This window comes from Poecilia mexicana, unplaced genomic scaffold (assembly GCF_051168715.1).
Source record: "Poecilia mexicana isolate PSO_F unplaced genomic scaffold, ASM5116871v1 scaffold_6, whole genome shotgun sequence".
In the NCBI taxonomy this organism is placed as follows: Eukaryota; Metazoa; Chordata; class Actinopteri; order Cyprinodontiformes; family Poeciliidae; genus Poecilia; species Poecilia mexicana.
In genome coordinates, this window is record NW_028263375.1 from 2,729,230 (window position 1) to 2,755,659 (window position 26,430).

Below are 26,430 nucleotides of genomic sequence, written 5' to 3' on the forward strand. Positions count from 1 at the left end.
GGTCCAGACGCAGGCTGATTGTCTGTGCTGACACTCATGGCAACAGAAGTCAAATGGCAACAAACGTACAATTCGGCTTTCAATTACCCGCATTAACCTTGTGGTCAAATCACATCTTTACGGTTTAATAATAGTTCTTTTTACAGATGAAAACAAAGAGGAAGAAATAAAAAAAAATGAGGAGAAGAGATGCACAAGCAGAGGTATGAAAGAAAACCAACCTGCTCCACCAAGATGACCTGTGGTCTGTGTATGTTAAAGCCATCTGGTCATCAGGGTTTAGAAAAAAAAAAAAAAGGGGAGGCATCTCTTAAGACACATTAAACTACATCCCATGATTTAAAGCTCCGCTTGCTCAGCAGACTTATTCCACAGTTGTCATGAAACTGGACTGATGTCACAGGACCATTTCGTCTATTCTGACGCAGAGTTACCAAATGTCACAAAGAAAGTTCGCAAAGCAATAACAAATTGTTACTAGGGAAATAGGAAATCAGATGGCTTGTTCACCTAGTTTGTAGTTGCTATGGAAACCAACTTAAAACGTGTGGAATAACTATGCCTGTGTGTTAAGCACATGTGTGAGTGCAAATAATTTGCGACTAAAAATGTAAGTGGATGGAGCATAATGTGGGGCCTTGTATTTGATACATTGGAAGGACCATTTTTCCAACAAATGCCATGTTGTGGGGACTAAAGGGAATTGTGAAGTTAGAAAGACATACAGTGTGCACGTGTGTGTGTGTATACGTACATGTGTGCAAGTAAAAGAGCACAAAGGAGTAGGTCACGATCACTGAGCATGTTCTCACATCCAGGTTCATTTGACACTTGGGATTATGAGACTAGGGGTTTGTAATGTTGCCTACACGTGGTGTGGCACAACTCTTAAAGAGAAACTTTGCTAATTTACCTTCTTTAATCAATTAACCAGCAATTTTATGTGTTTTAAACTATTAGTGTGTTTTGTTTTCCTGTAACAAAACAGACAAGTGACTACTCAGAAAATTTTGCACAAGAATATAAAGTTGAGAAAATACTTAGTCCCCACTTGCGTAGCTCAAAATAAATAGAACAGAAACAGCTTTTATTGACCCACGGTGGCGAAAACCTGGTGTATGAGTTTGTATATGCAACAGTGTCAACGTCTGTCTTGGTGACCATCTCTAGCTAAAACATAATAATATGGTTTTAATAACCATCATCTCTGGACAAAAGAGCTATAAGCATCCTAAAGCACTAAACATTATTGTACATCTACATTTTGTTCTGTAAAAAGATCAGCAGAACAAAATGACGAAGTGTCATTGATCATTTCCCATTGGACGCAGGTTGTGTCTGACGGTGATTCTTTTCTCACTCTGCCCCTCATGTGGCCTGACTGTGCAGGTGAGTGCAGCTGTTCCCACTTCAGCTAGTCAGCATATGAAGCAGCTCATTTGAGCCAATGGTGTCCAAAGTCAGTCCTTGCTGCATGTTTTAAATGTTGCCCTGATTCAACGCACCTGAATCAAATTAGGGGCTAAATAGCAGACTGCTGTAGAGCTAGGTGACATGAGGACGTAATCCTTCCTCCCTCACACTGTGGGAAGTTTTATTTGACAAGAAAGGAGTGTGTTTTGGATGTTTTAAAAGAAGGGTGACTGTTTTGCTCTTTTGTGTCGAAGAGAACTTATTTGCTGCACCTTTGTTTAATAGAAGTTTTTGCTGTTTGGTAATGATGATCTCATTTGTTTTTTAGGAGTGTTTTTGGTTGAATGTCCTGACTTTAATATCAGGGTTAAGCTTTTAAACTTAACTGGTTGTTTTCCTTTTAAGAGGCACCGGCCATGTTTCCTTTAATGATTAAAATTTATTAATTTGCTCTATCTCGTATTTTGCCTTTCCATTCGTCCTAGAGTATCAGTCATTTTTACATTACATTTGTTGCAGTTCTGTCATATTACAGTTTGTTTACTGAACAAAACAGACATAACCATATGATTTTTTTGACAAACTATTTCTCTAAACTGTTTAAAGGGTTTTTACAATCTAGAGAAGAATTACAGAAATGTGTTTTCAACAAACAGTAGCTTGAGTGCAGATTAATTAAGGAAATAATAAATATATATATTGAGTACATTTCATGTCATGCTGTATTATTTATCAATGTGAATAGGTAAGCAGAAGGAAAAGTATATTATCTAATTATGTCAAAACTATAAAAGATCATTTTATTATGAGCTTCAGTAAGTAAATAAAAAACTACTCGAAGAATTGCAGAATTTATAGATGCTGACTATCATCACCCTAGTCTAGTATGCACACTGTCACAAATGGTTTACAGTAAGGTGAAGTGTTGCAGACCAGGTTGCAGCTGCATACAGGCAAACCATTTTAATAAACCTAGCTACCCATTTATTTGGATTTGGATGCAAGCTAGTGTTTATTTACATTTACGCGACTCAATTTGTTTCCACATTTTTGAAGATACTAAGAAAAATCAGTGCTGCGCAAAGATAAACTGAAATGAAGAGGAATAAAACTGTCCAGGAGCCATTAGTTTCTTTCCCACTCATTTCCCATCCAGCCAACATAGCTCCAGAGGAAGGATTTTTAGGCAATGATAAGAATAAAGTGATTGTTCCTGCAAAACAGAAAAAAATAGTCCCTGCCAAAGTACAAAGTATTCTGTAAAGAAAAGCCACTGAGAGATGAAGAGAGATCTGCCAACTGTTTTATGACATGCAAAGAATTTCAACATAATGACACACACTGTCTGCGACTCTAAGAGGTTTTGAAAGACCCTATGAGCAATCATCTAAACCCAGTTTCCACTCTCCTCCTCCACTCTGTCATTATCTCTCACTAACACCACCGAGCCTTCATAGTAATCCGTGGCATCCATTGGATGAACCCCAATTCAATCCCAATTTCCCTCTCTGCTCCTCTTACTTAAACCACGGAAACCAAAGCAACATCCACAAAGCCTAACACTGTTATCATTCTTGAAAGGCGACCTGGGATTCACAGGGATGCATTTTTCCCCAAAGACCCTTCAGTCTGTCCTGGAAGTGAGCGAGAGTACTGGAAGGGTCCGTCTGTGAGTAGATGATACATCCTGAAGTGACGAGGGGAGTACTCTGTGGGGGCAGCTTGGGGTTCCCATCCAATTATTCCTCGTTTTTGTGTTTTCTTTTCCCAACTCCAACCATCATTACCTTGATAAATTATTGACTTTACTAGAAAAATTAAACTACATAAATAACTCCAGAATGAAAATATTATCCCCCTCTGAAAATCCCACAGCAGCCAATAAAAACCTGCCTGACTTCCATCAAGCTACTTGGGCTCGGGTAATGGTAATGTACGACTTTACAGCTCTGCCAGACGTCTTCTCATCAGTTCCATTTCTTTGTTTCTCTCTGCTGTTTATTCCTTCAAAATGCATTCGTTTGTCTTTCTGTAAAACATCCATTCCAGCCTTTACAATGTTCACTGTTTTGATGGTAATTCATCTTACAAAAGCAGACGGTTCGAGACAAGCAGTGCCTCGACAAACACCAGAGTTTACCTCTTGAAGTGAAAGCTGAACACGTTAACAACGCAACTGTTTATTTATTCCCCCTTTCTTTTTAGTTTTCTTGGTTACCAGGAAAGTTATATTTTATCTCATCATTCAGACCAGAAGCAGGCGGCAACAAAGACAACAATTCTCCTTCCAAACTTTGAGGAGCAGAGCCAGGTACGGAGCTAGATTTCACAGCTATGGAAGTATGCTCACAGAGAGCCAGCAGCTAATTTTAGGACTGAAAAGAAAAGCCAGTGAGCTCATTACTCTGGTAGATGTTAAAGAACAATGAGAAGCTCAGATCTTGATCAGAGACAGTGTGCTGCTGCCAATAAGAACATTCAGTAGGGACAAATAAAGAAAAATACTTAGAGGCCAGTTTTATGTGAATCAATTTGTGGTCTAATTGTGCGGGCAGACAGAAATCAACCTCAAACTGAGGAAAAAATTGCTTGTTTTTAAAGTCATTTCTCACAGCCTATCTTGTAAAAAAACAACAGCAAAAAGTGTTAACACTTCAGTGATTATGTTACTAAGCAACCTTCTAACAAACCTGTGATTAATGTGAAACAAGTTTTTTTTTTTTTTTAGGACTAAAGACAAAATCCCACGCTCTGAAGTTCAAAGGGAAATGACAGGAAGTATGAGAAAGAGAGGATACTGAACATGTACGAATGGATGCAAACAACTAGAGTCATAAAAGAAAATGGCAAAGAAAATAACCGAGGGCCTCTCACTTCCAAAATATTGTGCCCAAAAAACAGGGCCACAGTCAATTACCTAAAATGGTAATGGTTAGGGTCCAAAACTTTAAATGTTTTTCAAAATGTTTTCATTATTATTTTACAATCTGTAATTACCCAATTAAAAAAAAAAGATAGGAAAAAGTGTTTAACTCGTTTGTAGCCAAAAAGGAGCCAATTTGGACATTTAAGGCATCTCAAAGCTCCTTTATGATATGCACCATTTAGCACTTTCAGAGGAGACACTATATAGAAAGCACTTCATATTTTATAAAAGAATTGCCCAGATACATTCTATGATGAATACCAAGGTGACATCTTTAATATTTCACAGTGGATAGACTTTGGTAGACCTACCTGTCACTGTTTTGGTCTTCATGGGGCTGCTAGCATAGTCTGAGGCCTGATTGGAGGGCTGTTTGGCCAGTGGTGCACTCCCCACCGACACTTCGTCTTCTCTCCTCTTGACAAGAGGAACTGGACCTGGATTCTGTAAAGACATCCCAGCATGACCGAGCACCCATAAGGTCATAAAACTATGAACACATATTCAAGATCTGTATTCCTGCTTTGCTGCATTTCTGGGGATGACATGATATGATATAACATGAGTTTCTTAGAGCCAGGTTTAGCACAAGGATTGTTTTTTTTTTCTCCTTTACTTATTTATTGTATTTAAGGGTGTTATGCCAATTGGCACACACCAATTTTCTGTGGTGTGTGCATTTCCCAGTAGTGCATTTTATTTGTTTTCACAGAAAATGTTTCTACAGCTTATTCTGCGTAATCTCTTTTTTACAAGAATCCTCAAAGTTTAAAAAAAAAAAAAGAAAGAAAAGGATTTAAGAAGTCAATATTTAAATGGTGATCACATCAATAATACGTCGTAAATTAAATGACATCATTACAGCATATGCATGTATTAAAAATATAAACATCTTCAGTTTCTTTGTCTCAAAAGCTGATAATCGTTGTTCATTCCTCCTGAATGACATAATATAAGCTAACTCCTTCAATTGAACACATGGGGGACTGGGAGCATTGAAAACAGCCAAGGCAAATGCCGATTCAGATTCCAGTTCTCTTTTCTCTTCATTGTTCATTTCCCTAGCCATCTTTGTCCTTATCTGATTTCTTTAGTTTCCTCCTCATGCTGGTTTAAGCTTACATTTAATTCAACCCCACCTGCTAAATAATGTTCTATCCTCCCTGTCCCAAACTACTTCTTACATTTCCCCTTTCCTCATTCACATACCCAGTGTTTTAAATTTGCTTCCAACTCTTCAATTTCCATCACATCCCACTCTTTGGTGGGATGTGATTTAAGTGGCTTTTTGTGAAAAGCCACTTAAATTTGTGGCTTTTTGTTGTACAACAAAAGGCATTTTCATACCCAAAGCTTTTGTTTTTGTACTTCACTTTGCATTAAAAATGCACCTGCTCCCAAGCAGATTTTTTTTTTCAGGATTTCCTAGAATCTTATACCAAAAATGTCCGTTTCCTCTCTACTGTCCTTAATATGCATTTCACTGTCCTTCAACTGAAGGCTTTGTGTAACTACCCAGGCCTTGAAAAGTGGCCCTGACAGGCAGATCTCCACAGCTTTAAACAAACACACACACTTTTGCTTAGAAACACACAACCGGCATGTCTATCCTTTAAGTTGGCTTTAGTTCAACTCACACAATCGCATTAATACATATTTTATTCTGCAATTGACAAGTAACAGCACAAAAGTAAAAAATAATGTAATACTTTAAGGCAAATAATCTCCTTTATTTGATGGCTGTGTTCATCCCAAGACATGGGGGTAAAAGTTCAGACGGTAAAAAAAACGGAGCTCAGAGCCATTTTTAGTCTGCTATGACTGTGATCTGAATCCTGATAAGCACCAGAAAGTGACTCTGTAAGTGAACACCTGGCCAGAAAGATAAATTGACAGATATTGTCCGAGAACACGATATGAGATCCAGTACCTGTTGCTGTTTCCTGCTGCTCCCTCTGTGAGGCTGATACAGTAACCATGTGCAGATGATTGGGTCCACATTTACAGCTATGCCCTGGACACTGACTAGTAGGACGGCACCTGCAAAACAAAAACTAAAAAATATTAGTGAAACAAAAATGGGTGCAAAAAAACAAAAATAATTGTTAGTATAGTTAAAAATCAAAAAGTTCAGGTTTGATAATGCTACACTAGCAACACCTAAGCATATGGGATTAATCAAAATCCATCATAAAATACCCATATTGGAAGTAAATTCAGACCAAACCAAACTATTATTATGAGGAGGGAGATGAGACAGATGAGACCTCTGAAATCAATGTAAGATAATAAAGTGAAAGTGACCCAGATTGTCAATGCACTTCTGTTTCAGAGCAGTCCTTACTGTGTTTCACAGACCTGCTGCTGGGTATCAAGCAGGTTTGTCAGAGTGCAGCAAGGAGCACAGTTTGTTTCAATTGTGCTGTTCAAAGCCGTAACCCCACTAAGCCAAGAATAACATTTTCTTTTGATAAATTTCAATGAAACTCAAGACTTTCACTGGGTTTTGGTTGACTTTTAAAAAATACTCTTGACCAACAATAAGCAGGCCCTGAGGTAATGCATTAGGATCATATCAATAATGATTCCCATGCCACCAGGATTAGTGTAGGCTCTTTGGCTTGCAGTGGAATGTCCCAGCATGACGATAGGAGGATGTTTCCTCTCTAGAAAAGACTTTCAGCAGTTTAATAGAGCTTTGGACTAAACTCCAGTCTTCTGTTTAGGCCTCAGGGTCTGGAATGGGGTCGGAATGAACAAGTATGTGTTTTTACCTCCAATAACGCCCGGCTACCTCTTGCATAGGCTAATATTTTAGCGTCTGTAATGCCTGGTCAGTGCATAATAATAAACCCTCCTTAAGAGCACACTTGCATTTCCAAATACACGTTTTTGTTACTCTAGCTCTCCAGCTTGGCTTGCTCTCCTCTCTATTACTCTTTGTGAACATTGCAAATAAAAATTCTTTAATTTACTCTGCTTTTACAGCATGTTATTAGTGGCCTATGAACTTGTCTGTGTGTGTATTTATACGCACACCAAGGCAATCATCTGTATCAGAAAAGTAGAAGGTGTGCAGCTGTGTGGTTTCTGTGCATTTAAAATGATTCATGCGTATGATGACAGCCTATAAAATTGTCACTGCCAATGTTTGCGTGTAAATCTAATTTACATTTTTAATACAGCTTGAGGATTCAGAATGTGCTGTAATATTGCACCTAACCCCTTTAGTGATGATATATTATTGGCACAGAATTGTTTTGGGACAAAGAGACTTACTATTCTTACTGAAAACAAATTAAACTGAGAGGTAGCTTATCATTTACACAATGGTAAAGATGTATATCTTTATTGTTGCATTCAAAGAGAATTAATAAACATCTTTGTTTCTAGACATGTTTCCAAGTATGCTATCTCGCTCTCTCTTTTACATCAAATGTTCTCGCATCCAACATCAGATACCTTTTACCAGTCTTCCCAAAAATCCTTAATTCTTCCAGCAGTACTTATCATCCTACAGCCATCACTCACTTTCTCTTCCTGACATGGAATTATAAGCTTAGAACTGTGGCTTGAACTTTTCCACCACATTGTGGCTGCTTAATAGGCTCTGGCTGTGGCTACAGAGCTGGGGTTTGACTTCAAGCTGTTTCATCATCACTTCGGGGCAGCATGGAACCCAAAAAGACTGGGAACAGCCTGAGTAGTGAAAATGTGTTTAATGGAACGATCCTAACTTGTGGTCCTCGGGATGCAGTAAGCCCAATTTAGCACATTTAGCGCAATCAGCAGAAATGACACACAGGACAATAAATTTTCAAACTCGGTTATAGCGGATGGCTGTCTACCAATCTCATCAGTCCAGAACGCTGGTCTTCCAAGCACATCCCAATTTATATACAGCATCTCTGTGATAAACAGTGGCAGTCTGACTGCTTATCTTTCCATACTGAACCTCATGCTGATAAATTCGCCATGTTGACAGATTATAGCACATCCCAAAAAAGCTGTCTTTCTAGGATCATCCTTCCTTCCTCACTGTGTAATGTGCCTGTCTTCTAGAGCTTTGAAGGCCACAGCTTTACTGCATACACTCTCTTCTGGCTTTATCATTGTGTTGACATAAGTGACAAATCCTTTGAAGCATGAAAGATCATCAAAGGGCCTAGCACGCTTAAAGGGTGACCTCGACAGCAGGCTAACTGTTGTTTTTTCCTCCAAGCTCACCGGGTGGCATGTGGGTAATTACACACAAGTGATGACAATAATAACAAAGGTGTTTTTCTTACTTCTTAAGTATTCCTGACAAAAAAAAAAGCACAGTGGCCTACACTTTGAAAATATGAACCGAACCACTGACTGCTGTATGAAAAGACTTGCACTGACTTATCCATGGTGGACCTATTAATGTCAAAGGTGTTGTTTTTTTTTTCTTCAGTGGTGAAATACCAATAGAGGTAAAAGAAAGCTTGGGGCTGCTGGTGTTGTTTTACGGCTGTTACATCAGGCTGCTTATAGCCTCAGGTGACACTGATAGGTCACACCAGTAGTTTTATCTCTGTTCATCTCCAGCCACACAAATCTAGCCACCACAAAGACTTCTGCCTTCATTCTGAATTCATATACTTGTACAATTATCACAAGCTAACATTGTGAACTCTCTACATGAAAAATTTGCTTTGCTGTGTTGTAACACTGAAATTCAAGAGACGAGGAGTGCTTGGGTCAGAACAAGTTCAACACCAAGTCCCTCATTTGGCACCAAAGTTCTGATTGGGGTTACAAAGGCTGGGACCTCTCAATTAGAAGGCCATGACCTCCGCAGTAAGAGATGGGCAAGGAACCAAAGGGGGTGCTCTCGAACCACCCCCCAGGCAGAGGGGGAGGGGAGGGATTCATGTCAGCCAGCTAATCACCCCCTCAGAATCACTTCATTGTTGGATGTGAGGCAACGCAGGGACTGTGCGTCCAGCTTCTCCAACAGAAAATAAATAAATATAGCCCAGCCCGTGTCAGCCAGATGACTTCTGACAGGTTTGGTTAATTTCTAAGCCAAGTAGCAAAACAAAACATTACGCCAGCGTGCACAGCCTACACCGCCTTTAATTGCTTTTCCGATGAGCTCATGACTTGAAGGTGTCCTGGAGCAAGCTATGCTACTCGACAGGTGTTCTTATGAGTGTGTAGGTGTAGCTATAAGTGTAATTGTCTGTGTGTGCGAGAGAGAGAGAGAGAGAAAGAGAGAGAGAAAGAAAGAGAGAGAGAAAAGAAGTAAAAAAATGGAACTGCTGACACCATTAAAAAGGGACTCAGCTGTGTGTGGGTGGTTGGCATGCAACACTGTGTGGAGTAATATATATTTTGGTTGTGTAAATGTATCTTTAAGAAGACAGTGTCTACATTACTGCACAGGCACTGATGTCACACAACTTGCAGCCAAACACACATACACACACGCACGCACACACAACACACACAAACAGGCAGTTCTCTTCTCCTCGGTGAGCGACGACCAAGAGGCTCGGGGCTACGCCGCCACAGGAGCCCAGGGGCTCAGGAAGGACACAGGCAAGTCTGACTGGAAACAGACCCAGGTCTACGGAAAGCCAGCTCTCATTCTGGATTTATTTAATACACTACACAACATGCTACTATATACCGCATGCATGTATGAACGTAGGCATGCAAGTATGTGTGTGTGTAGAGCGGTGGGAAGGTTAACAGAGTTAATTGGCCTACATGCATTTTTATATGTTTGAAAATGATAAAACAGGAGCTACACACTGAAGGTTAGAACAACAGGAGCAAAGTAATCTTGAGAAAAAACAAAGAGATGAGACACAGGTAAAGTGCGTAAGCAGTAAAACTAGAAATAAAAAAAACTGTTTCTATGGTCACGATGACTTGTAATATGGTCATAACATGACCATATTACAACATAGTGTTGTTATTGAGACATAACACTATGTCTCAATGAACACAAAGGTAACCAGTAAAAATCACAACAACAACAAAAAAATCACTATGTTGTGCAAGTTTTAATAGTCACTGCACATCCATCCGTCCGTCCATCCATCTGTGCTTCCAAGTACCTTATATACAGACCATCTAATGTGCACACTAAAAATTGCTAGCATTATATTAATATTAACATTTCAGCTCTAGTAAATATAAAATAGGGACAATATAATCAGATTATGTGAAGATGCAAAAATAACGTACAAAAAAAAAAATTACTCAGCAGCTATGACCCACGACAACAAATGTCTATCCTTCAGTCGTTCAAAGTCAAATTGAAATAATTTAATGTTCTAACAGTATAACAGTGGTCAACAAAAGTTGCAACTGTTCTACCTCTTTTTGTTGTGTGTGACGTCAGTCATGTTCTATTTCACTCATTGGATTGCTTCATCTGGCCAGGCTTTAAAACATACATGGCTGGTAAACTGTCCCCTTCAGGGTGTAACGAGCAAGGTTATAAAAGTTATTCAAAGTTCTTTTTTCCATGAATAAATCATTAACTTTTGCATGTCCATCCAATTAAATCCTGTCCTTGTATGATGCTAATTTTACATAATTGACCAATTAAATTTTACTTTGTCTTGTTTTATTTCCATTTTATTGTGCAGATAGTGTTGATATGTAAATCTGATATATTTCATGTTTTACATTATAAATGATCTTTTAATATTTAATCTAAACATAAAATAGGCATTTTTTATTTTGAACAATTGTGTCATAATTAGTGAATATTTGCGTTCACATAAGAAGCCTCACAGCCATAAACAGACAGCATCTGGTTGACTACACAGTTTCATACACCCGCATCTTCTCTTCTGGTGTTGAAAACCCAACCCAAGAAGACATGGCTGCTTGTGCCCCAACTGAACTAAACCCGTTCTCATTTTGGAGTCTTCAGTATGTCGTTCCTTTCCTAATCTTTCACAAAACACAATGTCTTGCTCACTCAAAACCACATCAATAGAAAATAACTCGCAGCCGAGTGTGACCCAGTCATTTGTCAGCAAGATAGCTTGCCTTCTTAATGAGAGGGAAAACAGTCTGGGTCCTGATTGCATTAATGTATCATTACCATATCCATCACCAGCATTCACTGCACTGGGTGAACTCCAATGAGCCCCAGTGTAATCTTAGGGGAACAAGAGAGACACTTCTGAGCTCATTAAAATAAATGGTCTTGTGCTTCTGCTTTCCCATAGAAAGCTATAGTTGTGCGAAGTCATCTTGTAAAAACCTTATCACTACTATCATTCAGTTGTCTCTGAGGGCTTTCTCTTCAGTTCAAACCAAGTTCTCTCAATTTGTTATGTAGGGTGAGGAAGGAGGGCAGTTTTTAATTTTCCTTTGACTCCAGCTGAAATTAAACATTACCAAGAATAAACATATTGCCATTGAAAAAGATGAAAATGTTCAATAATATGATTGATTTTCTTTCACACATCACCAGTCTGAAGTAGACGCATTTTGTTTCGTTTACATTTTGTTACGTTTCAGATACAAATTAAAATAATATTTTTAACTGTTGCATAGTTCAATCAGCCCATTATTTGGACATTTATACAGTTAGTTATACAGCTATGCAATTTAAGTTATACAATTTATACATTAAGTTATAAAGTCCAATTTTAAATATGCTTCAAGTCTTGCCAGTATTCAGAAAAATAAGCATTGAATGATTAACAAAAAGAAACAACCAGAGTATATCAATATCACCTTAGATCATTAGTTCATTTGATTTAATTGATAAAAAATTATTGTATTATGTAGCACAGTGAAAGAAAATGTTGGTGCCAGCGTTGCCAATAAAACAAACATGTTGTGAAAGATATTCACAAAACGACCAGACTGGATTTGTGTATTGTTGCAACAGGGACCAGATTGTGGGATCAGATTGGGCGTGACGTTCGTGACTGAGTGACTAATACATCCTCCACTTAATGACTTGTGACAAATGCTGGTTGGAGAATGTGATGCCATTCCACAGCAGAGGGAGCAAGCTTGTCTTCATGCTGGTCACCATCATGAAGAGAGAGAGTTTTGCGGCTCACACCAGGTCTCACACACTACAAAGACCCTCATTTGGAGAAATCAATACATTGTTAAATTGCCAACATGCCTTGTTTCTCCAAAAAGCAATTATCCAATCCATAAATGACACCAAACAAGAGTAAACAGAAGAATAAGCTGTTTGGCACTGGCTGAAACAATCTGCCAAATTTTTCATGGGCGGAACCCATAAACTCTGCTGCTCAACTCACAAATACATTTTTCTTAATGTCGGATAATTTAAGGAAAAAAACATCAAACTTTCCAAAAGTATGATTAATTTCCAATAAGCACTGTTACAACAAAGCAAAAAATAATAATAATGTTAAATTATGTTATGTTAAATTTATAAGTATAAATAACCTTATAACCTTAGCCCTATAAAGTAATAATTACCTCACAAAAATGCCTAATACATAGTCATCAATTTAATGTTTCACATAGTTTCAAAACAAATTATTTGCCCCATTTGCCATGTGGAAGTTTAAAAATAAACTATTCAGAAACAGATTAGGGCTTGATATTTGCATTTTCTTGCTCATTCAAAATGTAATATTGCTACTCAAAACCCAACAAATGTAATTTTGCACTAGACACAGACCCTTTTAAAAAGCTCTGTATTACATGGAAACAAAGAGGAATCTAGTGAGGGGGAAGAATTTTATGAGATTGCTCAAATCTCAAACCAATCTCTCCACCCTCTTTTTTTCAGATTTTGTCTCTGAGGGTCTTTCAGTTTCCATTCCCGCTATCCAACTCATCCTCTTTTTGCTTGCCACAGTAGATTGAAGATTACTCCTCTAAGAGACATAGTTTTTAAGTGGAAGCACATTTGAACCATTTAGCAATTTGGTCTAATGGTTTCAGGATGAGGCATTTTAGCTGCTATGTGGGAACAAAGAGGATAAGGCGATACACAGTGTAATAAAACACCACTTATGACCGGACTTTTTTTCATTCATGAAGCAGCTCAAAGCACGAATAACATTCTTCTATGGCATATATGTATTCTTTGCACAAAAGACATACAGTATAAGAGGAAATGAGCAATGATATGTTGTGTGTGTGTCTGCATTTGTTCTAAACCTTCAGAGAAGCATTTCTTCTTGAGTCCTAGGCCTGTTATTAGCTACCGTTGAATGAAGTCTTGGTTTACACACTCATCACTGACAGTTCAAAGTAAAGGCCAAGCATGTGTTTTGATGTTGGAAGGGGTCAGTCCTGTCTGCACAAACACTGAGGATAATTGGGAGGTGTTTATACATCAGAACTGTATTTAATACAGATAGACATTGCAAACATACGCACGCACACACACGCGTACGCACGCACACACCATGCATCGCTTCAACAACACTTAAAGGATGCTCAGGCCACCTGTAGCACAAGACAGCTGTCTCACATTAAACACAAAGAAGTGCCAGGTCAGTATTCTAAACAAGAGATAACTCCAGGACAGCTTAGTGCAGACCAGAGGAACAGGAGCATGGGAGTTGAAGGGTGATAGGCATACAGAGCTGTCAGGAGGGAAGGAGGCAAAAGAAATATTGTTAAAGCTGCAGTATGTAACTTTTAATTAAAATATGTTTTTTGCATATTTGCTAAAAACGGTCACTATGTCCTAAGAGTGACAGTTAGGACATAACTGTCAGGTTGATCTATGAAGAGATCAACCCCCTCCATCTTCTCCCAGTGCTCTTATTGTTGTCTGCAGAAATGCAGCGCTCCCCATCAAAAACAACCAACCATGTGTACCCACAGCTAAATGGGTTAAAGCCTTAGCATTTCTGCTAGACTCTGCCAACCAGAAGAAGATATAGCACAGCAGAGAGCAAGGGATAGGACAGGGGATGAGCAACACATACACAAACATGACTGACAGCACTAAGACTCTTCTCATGGTTCTGATTGGTTGTTTCTAGTTAGCACTGGGAGAACGCAAAGGAGCTCAATTTTTCACAGATTATCTGTCTCATACAATACTGTCATGAGATAGTGACAGTTTGAACATCGTAGCTTTAAATGGGTCCATAACTAGCTGTAGCAAACTGTGAGAAACAATGATTTCAGATCTAAAAACAATACAGTCAAAATACTGTAAGCTGGTTAGTATTATAAATTAAATTAATGTAATTAAAGTATTGTCACATGGACATCGCCATGTTGTTTATCCTACAGTGGCTCATAGGTAGATGACATATGGTCATACTCTGACACCAATGCAGCATGCTGTCTTCAGAAGTCTAGATTTTAGTAAATTTCCAGGTCTTTGGAAGTCCTGCTCATATACGGTCTATATCCAACTGAATTCTTTAAAGCATTGGCAAGAACAGAATAGAAAGGATTGGACAGGCAGTATATAAACGTATATCAACTTCTATTTGAAACTATGTAAACATGGTGGCTCAACTTTAATTTTAAACCAAGAGGGAGCTGATGAAAGTTAATGTCCACTAGCTAGTGGCATCGGCTAAAAATCCTTTCATCTACAATCCTTGTATATGGTGCGAGGGTGAGAGAGTAATGGTGAGGCTTCCTCTGTTTACTGACCGTTTATCTAATGGGCATATGGGGGCTGAAAGGCCACAGCAGGTCAAACCACACACAGCGAAAGGAGTCCAGGACCCCCGGAGGACCACTCAACGTGATGGGATTTTACAACTACTGCTTGGTCCAGGACTACTGAGGCCGCACACACCACTTCACAGCAAAAGACTGACACAAACACACACATACTTGATGCAGAGTGATGATAGTTTATTACTACTGTGCTAGGGCTAAGAGCGCTGGGGGCATAAAGATGAGACGAGGTTTCCTGGAGACCTTGGGGCCCCAAGGTAAAAATGAGGGAAAAACACTTTTAGGCCACTAGATTGTTTCTTTAAATTTGACTAAAACACACTGCATTACATGGGAAGGTTTAAATTTGAACCAATACCAAACTGCATTATGGGTGCAAACCTCACACTGAATCATCAAAACACTGAAAATACTTTGAGTAAATCAAAATCATTTCAGAGAACAGAATTCACCACAAACCCGAGACTACATATTTATAGCTGATAACACCAATTATACCAAATGAAAAGCACAACACATGTGATATCTTTACACTGTTAGCACCTGTGTGGTTCTTATCCTTAGAATCAGTCTCCGGACAGAGGACTGCTTTGTGCCCACCAGACAGAGAAGAAGGGAACACTGAGAAAGTGACTAGCAACCAGCAAATCAAAGACAAGCAGTTTGGTTTGTTTTACAGGGTACTGGGCCAGAGTGGAAAAAAAGCTAAATAAAATAAACCTTTAATTTGACTGAAATTGGAGGCAACAGGCGCTGCTGTAAGAAACGGCTGTGAAGTGTGATTTCTTGCGGTTTGGGTTAATCCTGATTGAGGAGCCCCTGAGTTGAAATGTCAGCAATATGAGACTAAAACAAAAATAATTACATCCAGAGTTAATGAGCACAACTGCCTGTGGCACTAGTGAGAGGAGGAGGAGGGAGGGGAAGAAAGAGCAAAAACGAAAAGGAGAAAGACAAAAATACCCCCTTGAACAAGTTTAAAGTGTTGCTGACCCTAATCTTTCAAACAAAAAAGTAAAAATTATACATGAATCGTTAGGCCCGAAACATGCCCCTGGCAGATTTAGGTTTAAAGTAATCCTTTAATTTTACCAACACATTGCTTCCAACTATAGGTAAAATGAACATTTCAGAGTGGCTCAACTTGAATCTGTGACTCAACTTTGTCCTCTGACTTTAAAGAGCCGGTGAGCTGACGTCACCACAAATTACTTTGGAAAATACCAGTAGAAATATGTGGAAATTATAAAGATGTTCATCAATTATAAACATGTAATTAATATGACAATACAGTTTTCTTTTCATTGATAATTAAGAATATATATATATATATTCTTGACAGGTGATGACATTCTATATGTATTCTTTTCCATGATGACAGGTGAGGCTGTCAATGATGCCTCACCTGTCATCATGGAAAAATAATATTAAAATCGTTTATATTGCTATTTTCACCCTGTAGTTTGTTCTATAAAGTACCTATTTTTTACTTGGCTTAACCAATTCTGATGATTTTTTCTTCAAAATCGCTGGATTGTCGCATTTTCCCATTCAAATGCTCAGAAGCGAAGCCGGTGAGGCAGCAGTGAGCTGAGCCTCACCTGGGATTGCGCAACCTCTCGCTAACTGCGCTGTCTGCCACTCTATGGGAGCAAGTTCTTCCTGTCTGTACGCCGGCAATAAAATGGCTAAAAAACATTTAATATATGGACTGATTTTCCATAATTTAGCTTATTTATATAATGTACAGTGTTTTTTTTTCCACCAGCTGTGTGTATCATGTTTTGTGTGCGGAGGAGCGATCAGAAACGGCAGAGAACAGACTCGAGGTGAGGCAGGCAGTTCTCTTGCATCGCTGGGGGCGCTCAGGATCCCAGATATTTTGACTCCCAGACACAGTGAGCTAGCCGTGGAGCTAGCCATACAGTAAATAAGTAAAGTACAGCGCGATATATTTGTTTCCTCCGCTTCGTTGTTCTGTGTGCAAAATTCTTGAATGTTTTTTTTTTTTTGGTGTTAAATCCTAAAACATGAAGTGTCATTGTTGTCAGTTGCTATGGCAACGAGTCTGCGTGTAGCTTGGCGGAAAGTGCTTTCTCAGTCTTTCCCTTTGCTGTGGACTATAGCACAAAATTAATACCTACATTTCTAAGTTTCACTGAGTTAACGAGGCTATGGATGACATGTATAAGATTAGTCTTTTTGCCCCCCAGGGTTGTATGCCTGCGCGAAATCTCCATACGTCCAATAACATGCATGGTGTCTATATAGTCGTAAGTCAGTGCCTCACCAGCAATGAACCTCACCGCACGTCACTGATATATATATATATATATATACTCCTCAAAAAAATAAAGGGAACACTCAAATAACACATCCTAGATCTGAATGAATGAAATATTCTCATTGAATACTTTGTTCTGTACAAAGTTGAATGTGCTGACAACAAAATCACACAAAAATCATCAATGGAAATCAAATTTATTAACCAATGGAGGCCTGGATTTGGAGCCACACACAAAATTAAAGTGAAATGTTCCCTTTATTTTTTTGAGCAGTATATATATATATATATATATATATATATATATATATATATATATATATATATATATATATATATATATATATATATATATATATGTGTGTGTGTGTGTTTTTTCACCCCCCACAAAAAAATATTATCCTCTCACACTGTTTTAAAGTTAATATATTTTTAATTTGTCACAGATAAAGTCAACTATGATGTTATTGGTGATGCATTCCAAATAAACACATTGTCCAAAATATGCCAGAAAATTACAAATAGGTCAAGTTAGGTCAAGTGTTTTAAATATTATAGACTTGGATTTTTGAACTATTCAGGTATGTGTATAAATATCTATGCATTTCATTAAAATCCACCTAAGAGCATCTTACTCCATGCACTCTGGCTGACCGGTGCACAGCTGCCTGAGGGGGCTGCGCCAAGGCAGAGAGGCTAAAAGCAACAACAACCTACATCAAAGGAGCTGCACTTGTAGAACATGATTATCAACCTTAATGCTCTGATTCAGTGAATCCTCCTCTCTTACCTCCCCATGCACACATGGCATGGGGAGGTAAGAGAAAATCTAAGCTAAGCATAATATTATACTTAGCTCTTTTTTTGTCTTTACCACTTAATTCTACTTCCTTACAAGTATTACAAGTAAACAACAGTAGTTTTCCTAGGAATTATTGATAGCAACATAGCACTCTGAGTTTGCATTTTGCACTTTCAAAATAAAAATGTGGTTAGAAGAATTGTCACATAGAATGTCTGTCTGACTGACTTCCTCAAACAGCCAATATCTTTCCTAAAAGAAACAACAAAAAATGCTACTTGGTTGCCAGAATACTCATATTTGCAAACCAACTTGTTAACTGCAAGAAGCTTTCACTCAAAACAACCGTAAAAATTTCAAAGTAAATTTAAGATTACCACAGGAACAAATGAAGAAAGAGAGCTTGCGTATAAATGAACATGGCTGTCTTGGAGAAAGTGACCATGAAAAGGCCATGATGATTAAATAGTAGTTGCTCACTACATTGTTCATGTGAATAAAGATGGTCTAAAGTCCTGATGATTGATTGCTACATGAAACATCATTATTACAAATCCACTCTGCATCTCTTATATTGGACATTAAAAAAAACACTTCTTACCAAAACTGAGAGTAAATATTTGCCTAAAAAACATGTTTCTTCTATTCAGTGAATCATTTTGTTAAAACTTGAGTTTGTGCAGCTCTTTATTTTTGCATAAGGTTCTATATTTCAAATTAAAACTTGGATAGAATGATCTTGAAGCTTTGGTATGTAGTTCAGGATTAACTGGGTCTCTCCAGAAGCAAAATGAAACTATGATCCAAGTATTATCGTCTTACTTTCACAGTACAAATATGATTCATTTGATTGTGCTGGTAATTTGCTTTCAGGAATCCAGGCCCAAGATGGGTGCAGCTGAATAATAAAGACCAGACAACAGTATACTAAAAAAAAAAAAAGATCTTTCAATCCAAGTCCAAGGATTGGTCAACACAAGTCCACAGAGCATTACCTAACTATAAAGGATTGTGTTCATCTTGTGTTTTAGTTGCTTTAAGTTCAGGAACAATTTTGGATCAGACCTGAAAAAGTGTTGCAAAATAGAAGGTCCGTCACATGAGCCGATTCAAGACCTGAACTTGACCATATGATGTCACACACAATTAAAATTAAAATTGCTTCATGGACACAAACCTAGGGCCCTGCAGAATCAATTTGGGCCTTTCCAGTCAAATTATTAATGAGTCCTACACAAAAGGGGACAAATGAAGATCTGTACCATTTTTGTAGCAATTTACTTCAATGTGTCTGCTAGCAACATGCAATTATGGTAAAAAGGGAGGGGGGTGTTGGACTTGCAAAGAGAACTTTGTCAATTAATATTTCTTCAGTTTCTGAGACATCAGGTTTCAGAAAAGAGCACCAACCAATGAAATCCTTCATCACTGAGCCAGGATCAGAGCCCTGGTCATCAAGTAGAGGCACAATCACTGAGCTATTAGCAAACTTTATGATGCGACTCTGGCATGAATAAGTGCAAGAAATAAATGAAAGTGGTGAAAGAACACAGCCCTGAAGGGAAACAGTGGATGTTAAAAATATGTCAGATAAAAAAAACAACAACAAAAAAACCCCATAAGCCCCTGTCCTTTGCTTGTAGTGAAGTTTAAAGGTGATTCTCAAAAGATGTCATAAGCAGTGAGGTAAAAGCAACAAGAAAAATATCATTTTGCACCTATGGGGAATTAAGCAATTAAGTATAATTTCTGCATCTTTCTGGTTTTTGGGCATTCTATGAATTTTGAAAGTCTTTGGGAAGATAAAAAAAAAAATGCCAGCCAGATGTGGCAAATTTACTGACAAAACATTAATGCTAGAGTGCCTTTAGCAACACAAACCACTGCCTGCAGATTAGAAACAAGAACAGCTGACTTTTTTTAACAGTCTGGAATTCCTAACGTATCAGATTTTCAGTAATATGAGAATTTATAAAGTAATATTACAATTTCACTTTGAACTGTCAACTGATCATGAGTAATGATCTGAGTGTAATATTTGTACTGCAAAAATAGCTCTTCTTATAAAGCAAGTCAGTGAGGCTGCAAATTAGTGCTAAATGTTGTTAAGGTGACATAAGTTATTGTGTAACAAATCTTTCACAAGTTATTACAATTTAATTAAAGCTAGATAATTTGTACAATAGGGAAAAAAAGTTCAAATAAAATCTCTTCCATCTATATTTTACAGTCAGATCAAATTGAACAGATGAACCTACACATGAAATCCTCACCCTTTCATAAATCACCTTTTACCAAACTCACATTAGAAGGATTGGTATTGTAACAAAGACAATCAATCCAAATAAGCATGAAATAAATCAGTTTTATAACATACTGCTTACATGTATTCACCTCTCCCTCAGGCCCATGCCCCTCTGTGATTCTCTTTCTTGCCTTTATGTCAGAATCACAGACATCTGCGCCCCCCCACCATCACCACTGCAGAGGTTTATTTGACTTGAAAATTACCTTCCTCATGTTTAACATATCTCCAATATTGTCATCACCAAATATTTATTTGTAGAGGAAAGGACCTCTGAGTGGCTGAATTCCTTTTGCTTTGCAGCATTTACACAACTTTTTGCATGAGAGCACAAACACACTCTTCCACACAGCCAAGGCTAGATGTGTTTATGAGAGTGTTTCGCACAACCCTCTAGCATATTTGTAAAGTGCCTGCATTTACTTGCTTCAGTGAAAGTCTGCTCCATTTGGAAAGTGACTGTGGGTATTTGCATGATTATGTCTATTTCCTCTTGTGTAAACTGCTGCTGAGCTCCCTCCAGATTCTAACACTTTGGGGTTTTTGATGAGCTCAGAAAACGACACCAAAACTGCATGCTCTGGTCATGCACTGATTAAGTGACTGATTAGAACCAAATCTTAATGATTAAATTACTTTTTAGATTTTTAGATGCAATACACCACATTATTTTAGCATTTTAAGCTTGATAAGTTATAGTTTTATCCAAATGCACCAAAATCAAATACCTCCATGTGTTTACTTACTGTTTCTTCTATGCTTCCTTTTATCTGACAAAAAGTGAGTAATAAGTATGTATTCAGTAAAGTTGTTGTGGCCAAAGAAGGAAACATTCATTTGATTGGAGAGAACGACACACCACAAGGGGGCAATGATGTAACAAAGACCTGGGAAAAGGTCTGAGAGAGTTCCTCATTAGGAGCACTGATCACTGAGTATTAGGAAGCTTGAGGTCAGGTGGTGGAAAAAAGGAGAGAACAGTTTACTTCCACAAAATGGGAATATTTAGCTTTTACAAAGAGAAAGTTGTTGCAGGAGATGGAAAACAGTGGGGGACAGTTGTAGGAACACGACGGACACAACGTGGCTGCCATCATGTGACCTGCAAACCCATGGTGTTTAAACAGAAGAAAAAAAAATCAACCCATTAATTCTCAACTCTGATGTTATTGATTAAAGACAATGGTAAAAATTTGTTTACTTTACAAAGAACACATAAATTATTTGAATTACTGCATCTATTAATCTGACAGCTAAATCTTTGACCGTCTCATCAGTGATCACATTTGTTGTACTTCCCATTAAATGCATCAAAACTGAAAAAAAAAAAATCCCATTTTGTTTTTTCCTGCAAATGCATCAACAAAGACACTTTTGTTTTGAGTTGAGCAAATTTCACATAAAAGTAAGGGCCATAAGCTTTGATCCAAAAATGGGCAGTTGGGTTAAAATGACTACTTCTTAAAAAGAAACACCCAGCCCATTTCTCTTAGTCGATGTTTTTATATATTTTATTTTTCAATAAAAACAAAGTTAATGCTACTTTATATGAGTCATATTCTTAAAAAGAAGAGCTTCATCTTCCTCAGCCAGAGTAATTTATGCATACCTAATTTAAATTAGGAGCTAAAATACAAAAAATGGAAGTCATTTCTCTCCTTTGAATACTAAAACAGAGAAACAGCATATAACCCATAAAAACTGACCTCCCACAGAGCTGTCCCAGTGGAGCCCCAGATCCCATAGGGAGGCACCCTGGTATGTCTTCAGTGACCTGTTCCATGAATAGGAGTGGAAACTTCCTGGACATTTCCATTGTGTCTATGGTGGCCAACAGCAAACATTGGAGACGGCATCTTTAATTTTTCTTAAATTCCTCTTAAATTTTTCACAACTTGGAAGGTCATCACTGCACATAAGGTAGGTTTCTATCAGAAAAACTAAAACCCAACAAGCAATTGGTGAGAACAAAAATCTCTCCAAAAGTTCTGTTTTCTACTTTTATGCTATTGTACTGAACAAGACTTTCTGTGCAGGTTTCCTGACCAAACTCTTCATGTGGTGGACTTTCTGTGGACCTTAAAGATGGACCGACAGTTCCTCTAGATGACACATGACTCTTTGGTTTAATAGATAACTCATGTTGGAGTAGATGAGGGGTTCAGTAACAGATTCAGTGGCACACTCGTATAAAGATAGATTACTGCTTGCAGTTCTTGCTGCTATACTGCAATCTTTTTTTTCCCAGACTTAGCATGCATCCACCAATCCTTATAGAGTTTTGGGATTTCTGTAACATTTTTGTGTGTTCACTTCAAAAGCTGCTTGTAATTACTTCCATGCATTAAACTGGAGACCACAAACAGCCATGAAGCTGTGCTTTTTTTCAAGCTCCAAATGGTGTTTATTAGGCTGCTGTTTAGGGAAATGAAATTTTCACTATTTGTGGAGTGCAGATCTCTCATACATTGAACGTTTGCTGCAGCAGTACACTATAGACTACATTTCTGCATTCATTGCCCATCAGATATTGGGTACATAAACTTAATAGCAGAAAGCTTACACTATATAGTAATGGTTTGAGGTGAATCAATGCAGATGATGGGATCTGAAGTCCATTACCCAAAGTGCGATCAACCAATGGGGTGAAACTATCAAGCCACTGAGGTCTGTCTGACAGCCGTCTCCAGCACCCTGCTGCTCGTTCCCTCCCCTGGCAAAGATGACCCTATGTTCACACCAAGATAAATACGGGAGTTGCGGTAACGTCTCTGAAATGCCTCTCTTCACCCCATCTACCAGCTCAAACTACCACCTACTGTGTGGGTACCCGCTGAGTGAATCTGCTGAGTGTCATGATAAGACATCATCTTCTCAACAAGCTCTGCTCACTGGGATTACATGGGATTTAGGTTAAATGAATGGCTTAGTCTCCTTCACCTTCTGTAATCACATCATGACAAGTATTGACCAGCTTAAACAAATACTGACAAGAAGGTAAAATTCTATATCCGCAGAAAAGCCATTTCCCAAACTGCTTGTCTATGGGGTGTTGTGTGGCTCCAGAGTTGGCTTTGTGGTGGCTTTCCAGTGCCTGCAGAGGAAGCTCCTGTGGAGGTTTCTGATAGAAGAAGCAATGGCAGCTGATAAGAAAGGTGTGAACAGCAGCATAAGCATGTCACTGCAGGAGGCTGAGACTGACAGGCCACCAAAGGCTGGAGAGCTACAAGACCAGGGAATGTAGATAACAGCCCTACAGAATGGGTCATCACAGATCTTTGTTTAATAATTATGATTCTTAATTTTGTTAAAACCCTAAGTCATAGCTTTTGACTTTAGGTTTTAGTTAATTAATTAATTTGCTAATACACGTTTATGGAGTTTTCATAGATACAGGAATATTGCAAACGATGCCTCAATAAATCACCTAAAGTGTTGGCTTTTTCATAGTTAAAGTAAGACAAAGGTAAGCCTGTTTTTTTTCTGGCCCGGCTCTGAGGATTGTGACCAGATATGCTAGATGGTTGTGGGTTTGAGTAGTTGGTTACGTACTATAACTATATCTCATTTGAAAAATGACTTGGTCTTGAAGCATCAGTTCATTACTCTACTGAGTCATAAATCCTCTGTGTGATTCTGTGATAAGGTCCCATTTTTAAAAGCCCCCCCATCTGCTCCTTATCAGTCCGTCTCACCCCTTCTTTGCCCCACCTCCCAATTTGCACCCCCGACACGATGTGGAAAAGCACGACGGTGTGACCTTTGACACTTTAATCAAGAGGAATTATAGAGACTCTTAAACAAACCCGACGGACTGGGTAGATTGGGCTGACAGGGCGACTGGTTGGCTGGCCCAGAGGCTAAGAGGGATCCAGGAGCAGCAGTGCTGAAATGCTGTCGCCAACACTGGAGGTGGCAGAAGTGGTGGGAGAGTGGTGGATATTACAGGGTTTACAGATTAGGCTGTCTTATTAAACCCATGATAGGAACTTTCCACCCACTGAGTGCTGTCACACACCACTTTCCTGCCTAGTTCACATAAGCCCTGTTTCAAAGAGACGGCCTCTTTATCTTTAGAGGGTTTCTTTAATAGAGGAGAACTAAATCACAGTAAGTTCTGAACATTATTGGACACAAATGTGAACATACTATACATCAGAAAATAAAATATTCACCTTCTATACCACGGTATTTTAGACATATTTAAACAAGACTTTTTGTTGAAGCATATCAGCATGACCAAAAATTGTTTTGGGAAAGATGTCCAAAAAGGAGTTAAATGACGGAATGTAAAATGCACGCAAAAAGGAAAATTGTGCAGTCAAAAAACTCTGAATAAAAAGTGTGTTGATGAATAAAAGAGAAAAGCAAAAAAAGTTTTGGAAATACAGCAGTAATCCTAAATAATGCACTAGTTGACAAGAAACTTTTCTAAACAAAAATAGTAAAACAAAAACAAATGGGTCAAAATTACTTTCACAAGATCAAATAGTATAATCTCTTAGAACAGGCCTTGTAGGTTTTGTAGTTCTGTGTGAAATAAAACATGTGGAGGCATCAGATACGATTTATTTTGAATAAGGACATTTTCTAAAAAAAATAATAATTAAACATGTGTATGATGCAGTTTAAAAAGGAACCAAATTCAAATGTGTTTCCTTATAGGCATTACATAAACCTCCCCCCCCACCCCGGTAAATTCTTAACGTCTCACTTCATAAATGACACCTTGTGAATGAGCTCCATCATATCACCTCTCTACTCTTTAGTACCAAGCTCCATTGAAAGCTGGTCTACTGCACACTGAGCACCACACATGTAGACAATTCATCCATCTCCCTGAGTGGACCAGCAGAGTGAATTTAATGCCTCCACCTGGCCAGAGATCCTCGCCTGTCTAAAATCACAGGCTGACACTGACAATTTAAACCAGAGCAGACACATTCAGAAGTCTTTATTTCTTCCACCCACACTTGCTGTCACAAGCTTTTCCTTTCCTTCACGTTTTGTACGACCTGCAGATGGCTAAAGGATGCTTTGTTCAGGTGAATGGCAGTTTTCTGCTCTGATCATGAGATAATGAGAGTTAACAGCAATATTTTGAAACTCAGAAAAACGTGTCAACCCCAAAAGATTTTCAGGTGTTTCTATTTATCAACCTCTACAAAGTCCAAATTTAAAGTTATAAAGAGTGCTCCATAAGGCAGCAGTTAGCTGCTTAGCGGCAGTCTTCTTGAAAATATTGGAAATGGTAATATAGGCATATTCAGTGCAATTAAGAAAAACTAGCTGCATTTTTTCTCCTATTTAACACCGATTACCAAATTTGTTTTCAGTCACAAGTCTTAAAATTGATACATAATGAAAAAATAATCATCTATGCTTAAATTGTGTGGACAAGCTGATGACCTGATCAGCCGAAGCACACTCATATAAAGTGATATGATCAAATGTATGAGAGATCTTGCGTTCTTTTCCCAAACACACCAAGGCAGGAAGGCCCTATTAGTGAAAGCTCTCAGGGAATTGATAGGCGGTTCTGAGGCTTTAAACCTTGGAGCAAATTCTGCAACCTAGCTGTGGAGTTTAGAATCACATAGGCAAGGGTGTAGCCTGTAGGCAAAGTGTCAGGCCTCTTCTCAGTTCAGACAGTCTGTACAGCCTGAAAGCTTGTTGAGTTAATACACACTCTGGGTACAGAAACACATTAACTGCAGCTTTCAAAACACAGGATCAGATATCTTTCTAAAATGTTTTCCTAATTAATTTCAGTAATAAATGTGTTGGCTGTGTGGCATGTCTACTTTATTTTACGCTCACATATCACACAAATCTAGATGTGAGAAAAAAGTACAAATGACACCCTTTATGCCTGTAGGCAGAGCCCACTTTTAAATCCTCTATTCACATCCCCAGAATAAAATAAATCCAACAGAAGCCAAAGGCCTTGGTAACCCAAGAATGCTGATGCTGCAGATAAGGGTGAGTGAGAAATACATTTAAAACAAAGGTTAGCATTACAGCACAAACATAAAGAAAAGCAAACACGTTGA

The 26,430-nt window shown here is 38.3% G+C and overlaps 1 protein-coding gene across 2 annotated transcripts in view; it reads right to left on the reverse strand.

Moving 5' to 3' along the window:
* Positions 1 to 26,430, reverse strand: part of vps13b (vacuolar protein sorting 13 homolog B) — a 298,354-nt gene that overhangs the window by 187,662 nt on the left and 84,262 nt on the right. For both annotated transcript variants that reach the window (XM_015003945.2, XM_015003947.2), the window contains exons 20-21: positions 6,270 to 6,379; positions 4,651 to 4,783 (exon numbers count right to left, since the gene is read on the reverse strand). In XM_015003945.2, the coding sequence (XP_014859431.2) occupies positions 4,651 to 4,783; positions 6,270 to 6,379 (243 nt within the window). The remainder of the gene's footprint in view (positions 1 to 4,650; positions 4,784 to 6,269; positions 6,380 to 26,430) is intronic.